Raw genomic sequence first — 9,480 nt, 5'->3', positions numbered from 1 at the left:
AACACGGCAGCAAAAAGGGCGTGCCAGAGACAGGAGGAGCAACTGAGGTCGAATGGACAAAACACAGAAGAAGATGCAGTTTTCACCTGCGGTGAGCATGGACACTGGAGAAAAGGACTGTCCCAATTGAGGTCAGAACCAGGACAGACTGAACTTTGGACAGCAGCAATGGTGGCAAGCGGACTGAAAAGGAGGAGGGCAGGACCCCAGAGCACGCTTCAGGCTGTGGTTTACCCAGAACACCAGAACAGGAAAGTGATGAACACACACACATCTACATACACCGATTCAGAATGAAGTGAAACACACACATGCACACATGTGCACTCGTTGATAGAGGGAGAAATGGCACACACACACGCTTGTGCAATGAAGAATGCTTTGCTCGCAAATGCTTATGCTGATATGCAAAATGCTGCACACAAACATCCCAATACATAATTTTTTATGAGAAGCAATTGATTACTTAAAATGTGTTTTATGTCACCCAGAGGATATTTATGTAGATTTAAGGAACAAGGTCTAAAATTGTCTGGTTATGAAAACAATGTCTGTGCGTGAGGTCTGTTTATGGCTCAAGGTCTTGATTGAATTGTCTATTGTGCTACACACTTCGTAAATGAAGTAATATCAAAAGTCTCTGAAGCACTGGGCTTCAGTATAAAACATCACTTCTCATATCACCCGCAGAGTACCTATTACAAGTGAACCGATAGACAAATCCATAAGAGAAACAACACTAGCAGAATGGATGACAAAACTGTTAGAAAACAAAGAAATAGTTTTGAACAATCAACTGCCAGATGATTCTCTTCCAGTCTCTTCCAGGTTGAAACCAGGAGATTGGATCCTGATAAAAGTGCTCCAGAGGAAAAAGTGGAGCTCCCCGAGGTGGGAAGGACCCTACCAAGTCCTCCTGGCCACACCAACAGCCTGCAAAATTGCTGAACGCCCCTCCTGGATTCATCAGAGCCACTGTAAAAAAGTGAGCGACAGTCCACACTAAGACGCCAGCACCCCTGCCTGTTAGTGATCTGGGAGGTGGAGAGAGGGCTGTTTGGGTAAATCCCGCCCTTGTTCTTCTCGCCCCTAGTCTACTCACTCACAGGACCAGGTGTGTTCGGTCATCATGAAGACCCTACTCGTTCTGGTGGCCAGTGTCACAATTCTGTTGGGACTGCTGTCACTGATTTCAGAAGAAGAAGGACAAGATTGACACATGACACAATACATCCAGACGACATGACACAAGATCACAACCACCCATGGATGAACAATGCCTGGTACCGTTATATGTACAACTCCACAAGAGACAGAAACTATTACATCTGTTCGCACATGCCTCTTAATGCAAAACACCTGATAATGTGCATTCCACCAACATGTCTGACGCACTGAACACGCTACGAGTACAGCAGCAAGATTACACACACAACACCGAGGACTGGCTCACATGGCTGTTTAGCAGGTCGTGGAAGTCATTGCTCACTAAAGGACTAACATTCGTTGGAATGCTCCTTATGCTACTTTGCTTATTTTCCACATGTGTACTGCCTTGTATTCGGAGTATGATAAGCAAAATGTTTACTGTAAGATTGCAAGCTTATGTTGCATTATCTCAAAATGAACAAGCTCAAGAAGAGGTACAAGTTGAAGAAGATGATTTTTAATCACTAACTGTGTAAACCCAATAAAGCTGATCATGTACGTTTTCACAAAATGATACTCTAGTTGAAAATGCTTCTGCAAGTAACTAGTAGTTGAAGTACATAAATATATATGAACAACAGCAGGGAATGTTAAGAGATTTTGTGATGTTTTTCCTTATAATGTTTCATTTACTCATATGCTTATGTTAAGAAAGGCCTGAAAAGCACATAGTGTTCACATATCTTTATGTTTTGTCTTTGCTTCTTCTCACACACATACACATGAGCCCTGCAGTAATCGCTGACTCCTGTAAAAGTATCTTGCAGACACCCTTGGAAACAGGACCCAACTGGCTTCTGTTTTCCTCGAGATAGACAATACACTCACACACACACACACACTGTGTCCTATACATGCCCAGATTGTCTGTTAAAGCCTGAAAAAACAGGGAATGTTGCGATTTATAAATAAAGCTGACTGCAAAGCCTCGGTGTGAGTATCACCCGATCACTCACCCGTGCGCACGTAGTTCTCTGAACAAAACTCTGACTGTTTCTGTATTCTTTCAATGTTTAAAAATGTCTTGCCACTGACACCATCAAAAGGCCAATAAGTTCAGAATCACAAACACATGTTTGTAACATGGAATGCCGTCCCCGACACCTACATAAACAAGAAGAAATATGCATTTGGAGTCCTGTTGATCTTTGGATCCGCACACATATGTGACTAGCTATTCTCCATCATGAACTATGTTAAAAACAAAAACCACTCATGCCTCACAGATGACAGTTTACAGTCCTGCGTAAAGATGAAAGTGGCTTCGTACAGTCCCAATTTGCAGATGCTGTGCGCAGAGGTTGAGGAACAGAAGTCCCATTAACCAGTCAAAATAAATATTTATATAGATATTTTGCAAATATTTGTTTTTCATTGTTTACTGACATATTGTTTTTTTTCCAATTTATTTTTTAAATTCAGGTCAAGGCTCTGGTATATGCTCCAAAAGCCCAAAGGCGAGATAAGGATGACCCCTCACAATATTTTTTGTTTGCTACATGGATAATTTAAGTTCAGCTTTTTAATTCATTTGAAAGACACCTTCAACTCAGCGTGTTTCTCTTTTGTTATTATTTTTTTAAGAGTTCAAAATGTTCAAAATGTGCTCATTACATAAATAAAATGTAACTTTCTCTGTAGCACTTCATGGATTTCATAAGCAACACATTATAATTGATCATACAAAGCATAAAGGTAAAAAAAAAGAAATATATATATATAGTGTTATTTTCATTTTAGTTGTCAAAAAGTATTTGCGGCTCCCAATGTATTCTTTTACATGGAAACCGGGTCCAAATGGCTCTTTGGGTGTTAAAGGTTGCCGACCCCTGAGCTAGCCATTCTGTGTGTCTCATTGACTAGCAGCTGGTTCATTTGTGCTGCCAGAGGCTGATGGAGTCAGTCAGCTTCTTCAGCCAGTCGGTGTGAATCATGTCAGGGCCTGGTCCTGTCCAGGTCTTTATACTGGAAACGCTTCCTTCTTAAATGTCTGGTACTGTGATGGTCACTGGACCCTGTTCAGGATCGTTACTGTGGTCTGCTCTTAGATCCACTAGCCACTGAGCATTGTTTGTGGGTTGTGTCCTTCTAGTATTGCTCTGGAAGGACACAGCCTTGATGGTGCTGTTTATATATTATTCCCCTGCCACTCAGAGTATACCTTTGATGATTCCATGAAGTAAAGCTGGTATATCGTTTCGAGATGCTGGTCAATGCTGTGAGTCTTTGCTTGGAAGTTTCCAAGGCCTCAGGTACAATGTAGATCGACAGTAAATTGACAAACTTTACTTTTATGGTTTGCTTGGTCTCTGACTACTGGCTTACTTACTTACCTAAAAGTAGAATGGGAATCAGCCTTCAGCTTTCATGCCCTTTTTTTGTTAAATAAGCCTCCTGATTCAGGAGACAGACATGCACTCTTCTTTCAAGATATAACTAAAAGTAAATAGTTAGGACTGGATTGTGTAACTCTGAGTCCTCCCTTGATTACATTACAATGGTCTTAGGCTGCTGGGGCCTCCCATGACGCAAAGAGTATTTCTTCTTCACTTACCCTATTTACTCACTATGTAAGTATTTAACCAACATTTTGCATTAATCATTAGTTATTATTAAACTATTGCTCTCTTCCACAGTATCTTCTTTATTCTGTCTTTAGATGAAAGAATTTCTGGTTCTGCTGAAGGTTTGTTCTGTTAAAAGGGAGTTTTCCCTTCCCTCTGTCACCAAGTGCTTGCTCAAAAAGGGAAGGTTGATTGTTGGGGTTAAGTCTCTATTATTGTAGGGTCTTCACGTTACAATACATATTGCCTTGAGGTGACTGTTATTGTAATTTGATGCTAAATAAATACAAATAAATTGAATTGATTTGTCAGCTATCTTTTAAACACAACAGACCGGTAGAGTGTTGCATCACTACAGCCATCTCAGACTTGGAAGCACTCGATCCCAATCAACAACAAACCTTCCCAAGAAGAATCAGTGGGCACTTGTTGAAGCCAGAAAGCCCACATAAAATATAAATTAAAAAGAAAAATATTCCCATGATCTCTGAACTGGAAACCTTTGACAATTTGACTGTGCCTAAAAATTATATCCTTAAAAGTTATGGATATAATTATAAACAAAACAATTAACAAAAAGCACCACTTGTGTAGCCCAAGACCTACTAGCAACTAGTGTAATAACATGTTCATAGTACAATTTAGAAAGTCTATGTGATTAACAAGGTATTTAGATGTACATTTGTACATGTAAGATATGAGTTCATTGTTTGAGAGTGTGGTAGTCAAGATTTTATCGGTTGTATACTAATTCCATGTTTTATGTTTATTTGGGGCAGTTTTTATTTGTTAAGTATTTTGCATGACTTCATCGAAAGTAAAGACTGCTTTTGCTGTATAAAGCATTTAAAATAGAAACTGAAATGTAATAAAATGACACAGACAAGGCACAAAGACATATAAAACATACAAATATTCATCCCCAGATGCAAACATAAACTGGACCCAAACGCAGACAATGGAGATGAATGTGGATCTTTAACAAAAACAAGCCTTTATTCTTGACTGCACAAAAAGCTACAAAACAAAAGGCGACGGAGGAACTGAGAAAAAAACAAACAAAAATCTAAACTGGGAAAAGCTAAACTGAAGAACACGAAGAACATAGAAAACATTACCAAAAACCTGAAACTGGAAACGCGGAACCTAAGACATGGAAACCTTGAGGAGGAAATGCAGGATGAAACACGGGGGATGACAAACAGGAGAAAACTCAGTCAATCTGACAGAGGCAAGCACACACTATATATTACACACAGGGAAATGAGGAAATGGCAGACAGGCAGGGAACACAGCTCACAATAATCAGACGAGATGAGACCAGGTGGAAGCAAAACAGAATACACTGATGCACAGGACTTTCCAAAGTAAAACAGGAAACGGGAACATAGAACCAAGAAGACTAGACACAACACAAGGAACACAAGGGAGGCACAGAGAACACCTAAACACTGGAAATAATAACAAATAACTAGAAAACTAACAAAATCAATGAATATTAATAAACATAAATCGGGAGTCACTAGACTCCGGACCCTCAAAGCAAGTCATATTCATCATAATACATGTCTATTATTGTTATTATTATTGCTGTTGTTGTTATGATTATTAGCACAGATGATGCATTGCAAGGCAGCCCGTGCAGCTGTGTATGATATAACACTAACATGTAAACTAACATGGGACTAGGTAACCTAGCATAAAAACAAACAAAGCTATAATTCACATTGAAATTTCCATTCAATTATTTAAGGTAGAAACAAACTACATTATCTAATCTTAAAAAAATTAAAAGCAGCAAATATATTGTAAAGTCAAGCTCACCTAACAGGAAAGGCAAACAGACAACACAACGCTACTGCAGTAACAAACAACATGGCTGCAAGGCTCGGTTCAGCTAAACTCACCAAACAGTTTCAACACAGTTGATCCTGACTCTCACATTCCTGAATTTATACTGTCAGTCTGCACAAGTGTTTTCTCACACTACAGTTATCTCCAACCAACACAATTTGTTTTTACAAAAAAGCTTCTAATTCAGCAGCACTCAACTTAATTTCTCTTACAAAGGTCAGAAAGCTACCTATGGAATGAGCGGGACTAAAGTTTCCTCTCCAAAAGGAGTGTGAATTCACTGATTAAGTAAATGGCATAGTGGGTTGAGGATTTTTTTTTCTTTTCTTTTGCAAAATTTAAAGTTGATGTGTTGATTTTTCTTTTCTTTTCTTTGATATTTTTTCCATTTTTTCAATAAATACAGAACAAAACACACAAAACTCAATTTTGGTATTGAAATCAGGATTTAACTTGAGAGTAGACACTGTCCTCAGCAAAGTCTTTCTTCCTTGTGCTTCTCGATTTTCTTTCACTGAAGTTCAGTGCAACATAGCTTACATGGCCATCAGTTTCAGCCTGTGTAATAAAGATATGCAATAATAACAACCAATTTAAATAATGTTAATGAGCTTTTCAGTCATTTTTTAATTGAATAACAAGTATTTTCATTACTTACTGGTTGGTGTGAGGTGTCAGTGTGGTCTTCTGATATAGCATTTTCTATTCATAAAAAATAATACAATTATTATATCAAATAAAAAATAGTAAAATGCATTTGATGTGGCAACTACTTCAAAATTCAAAAATGTATTGCCTAACTCATATAAGTATATAACACAAATTTTAAAAACCTGGTAAACAAAGAGACACGAAACATTTTTATATACATTCATATTTATATTTAAACAATGGAAACGCCACTTGAATGATAGAACAATCTTTTAGCTTCATACAACACTTACCTTTATTTTGTACTCTTCTTTTGCAGATGAGGAAAACATTTCCAGTGACAGAAATGACCAAACACACTATTATTAAGGCCAGTTGAATAAATACCGACTGTGTTTTTTGCACTACAAAACAAACAACCAGAAAGATATATCAAATTTAAAAAAAAAAACAAGTCACTTATATTGCTGCCAACACATCTTGAGTATAACTTCCAGTAGTAAACAAAAAATCATACCAGGTTTCAGATTGGTTCCATTTCCAAATAATATCTCCCCACATGTGGCCACAGCACAATAGTAAGTCCCTTCATCAGAGGAGCTAATGTTCTTAGAGAAGCGATAAACACATCTATTCTGAAGGTCAGATGGTTTTTCACATTCATTACTTCTCTTTCTGCTAGTGTAGATGATGCTAGGATGATATTTGTCTGAACCAGCTCTGAACCAGAACACATCATGATCCCCTGCATATGTGTTGTTGTCAGAGTCAGAGAAGACTGAGCACTGGAGAGCTGTTGTGTCTGCTGGATTGACTGGATCTGATACAGCTGGCCACTGAACAATAGTATAGTTTGATGCCCTCTGAGTGTTTCCTGTTTAATAAAAAAATATGAAGACAATCTTCAAAACATGCTCCAACACACTAACACATTTTTTGAAAGCATGCCAGTTTATTACCTTTTACTAACAAATATGTCCCACTCCATTCAATTCCCTTAAGCCATTCAATGATTCCACAGTGATAGATTCCTTCATCCTCTTGGACTGTCTTCCAAATGGTCAGATTGCTAAAAGTTTTTGTAAAAGTTTTTGTAATACATGCGCCATATCTTGATCTAAATATTTCTTGACCATACTGAGGTGCTGTAGTTCCATACAGTGTCGAAATCAATTTGAGCTCATCCCCGATACTCTGCTTGTACCAGTGGACTTCCAAAGTGCTGAGCTCTTTATTGCTGGGTAAAGCACATGTTAACGTTGCTGGTTCACCAAGCTGAATGATTTTCATTGAAACCAGAGAATCTGATTTAGGAGAACACAAAGAAAAAATAATGATGTTGAAATTTTTGAAATGCAAATAATTTATTTTATTTTCAACACATATTTTCTATTTCACATATAATTTCTCTTCATATAATAGTTGTGGAGAAAATTAAAGAGCACTTACATCCCTGGTGAAAAAAAAGCAAAGTAATCCATAGCACCTTCATTTTGACACTGCTCGTTGTTGAGAACTTTGCAGGCATTTTAGTGTGTGAAGGAGGCAAGATGATCATGTTAAGTAAGACTGTAAAATGATTCTGATTGGTTAACACAGAATAGAGTCAAAAGTCTGCCTCCTCCTGAACTAGCTTCATCTTGGGGACAATAAAAGATTTCACCTTTCTTTTTGTTCTAGAGTCCAGGTTATTCACCTTTTACCTTTGTCTTTTTTTATTTTTCAGTCTCTACGTCAAAATTTACCCTGTCCTTGGATTTCAAGCACATAAACAGCAAGTATCAGTTACTACTGTTTGTGGAATGTACTGCAAGAAATATCCAAAATACATAATGTTGCATTCCAGATAAAATTTTACATTTTGTTAAAAAAAAAACAAGTTGAACCCATGGCCAGAGGAGTTGGTTGAGCTTTTTCAACAATCAGAATTAATGTGCAACTTTTGTAGTAAATGTCATGTCAAACCAATCAGCAGTTGTACTAAATGTCACCTGAATTGACCCGATGGTGGAGCTAGAGGCAAAGGCAGGATAATGCCATCAGAATTAGTTGTCATTTTCTTCCTGTAGCTGAGGTAGTGCGAGATCTTAAATTGATGCATCTTTGACACCTCATACTGTAGATAACCTCAGGGCACCTCGAGTTTTGGGCATATCAGTGCATCTGGAAAGTATTTACTGTGCTTTTCATGTTACAGCCCTATTGTAATTCTACACATCTATTCTGGACTGAGATCTCAGATGTTGTTCCTGTCATTTAGTATACCTACATCTATCACTACAGCCATCACCCCCTTCCTTCCGCTTAGTGTACAGTCTCAAGGTGCTAGATTTGGGGTGAAACCCTCGATGCATAGTCAGGAGCTTCCGAGTCTTGATGTCAGTGGCTTCTATCTCCTCCTTTGGCCAGCTTACTAGCAAGGTGCCTGATCACTGGCAGGGCGTAGGTGCTGATAGCCCGGATTTTGTTCTTGCAGTTCAGCCAACTCCTCGGGACTTGCATGACCTTCTGCAGGTAGTGGCAGTGGGGACAGAGGATCTCCTTGGTAATTCCAGCACTTGATGGTAACCTGTTCTATTGGTTTGAAGTCAGTCTTTAGTGTTGTTCGCCACATCCATCACACAAGGCTGAAAACGAAAGGTGACAGAGCTTTATAAACTGTGGTCCCGAGACTCTGGAGCTCTCTGCCTTTGAGCTTGAGATCTGTGGACTCAAGGGTCTCTTTTAAACAACAGCTAAAAACTCATCTTTTTAAACTTGCTTTTGGTTAAGTTTTGTTTTTATGTTTTAGCTTCTGTGAAGCACTTTGAGATTTTTATCTTGATAGGTGCTATATAAATAAAATTGTACTTACTTTTTTACTTACCTATCCCAGTTGAGCTCCTGATGAAGGGTCTTAGGTTCCTGTTGAACTTGTATAGTTCTAGGCATTCAGGTGTGGGGTTCAACTACATATGCAAGTTTTGTGGCAGCTCAGTGTAGGAATGTTTAGCTTATTTTAGAGTTTAGGAATGTGTTAGATAGAATGTAGAATTATTGTAAAGACACTGACACTGCCCTCAATGTAATAAAGGCCTGAGTGTGTCATGAAGTGAGAAGTAGATTTTTAGGATACCCTCCCCCAGTTGAACTGTGAAGTAAGACAAAGAGGAGTTAATGTTAAGTGGAAATTCCTCAGTGCATACTTAGGTGGGGGTTTTAA

At 38.3% G+C, this 9,480-nt stretch overlaps 1 protein-coding gene across 1 annotated transcript; it reads right to left on the bottom strand.

The window, feature by feature from the left end:
* Positions 1-6,452: 6,452 nt before the first annotated feature.
* On the bottom strand, positions 6,453-8,780 carry LOC134633869 (uncharacterized). The gene is made up of 4 exons (XM_063483019.1): positions 8,693-8,780; positions 7,238-7,582; positions 6,796-7,152; positions 6,453-6,460 (listed from the first exon to the last, which is right to left on the bottom strand). Exons 1-4 carry the CDS (start codon positions 8,778-8,780, stop codon positions 6,453-6,455), a joined length of 798 nt encoding a protein of 265 aa, XP_063339089.1.
* Between the last annotated feature and the right edge of the window lie 700 nt (positions 8,781-9,480).

The sequence above is a fragment of the Pelmatolapia mariae genome, linkage group LG2 (genome assembly GCF_036321145.2).
Source record: "Pelmatolapia mariae isolate MD_Pm_ZW linkage group LG2, Pm_UMD_F_2, whole genome shotgun sequence".
In the NCBI taxonomy this organism is placed as follows: Eukaryota; Metazoa; Chordata; class Actinopteri; order Cichliformes; family Cichlidae; genus Pelmatolapia; species Pelmatolapia mariae.
The sequence above is the reverse complement of the archived record's forward strand: the minus strand, read 5'-3'. Positions and strand labels throughout refer to the sequence as shown.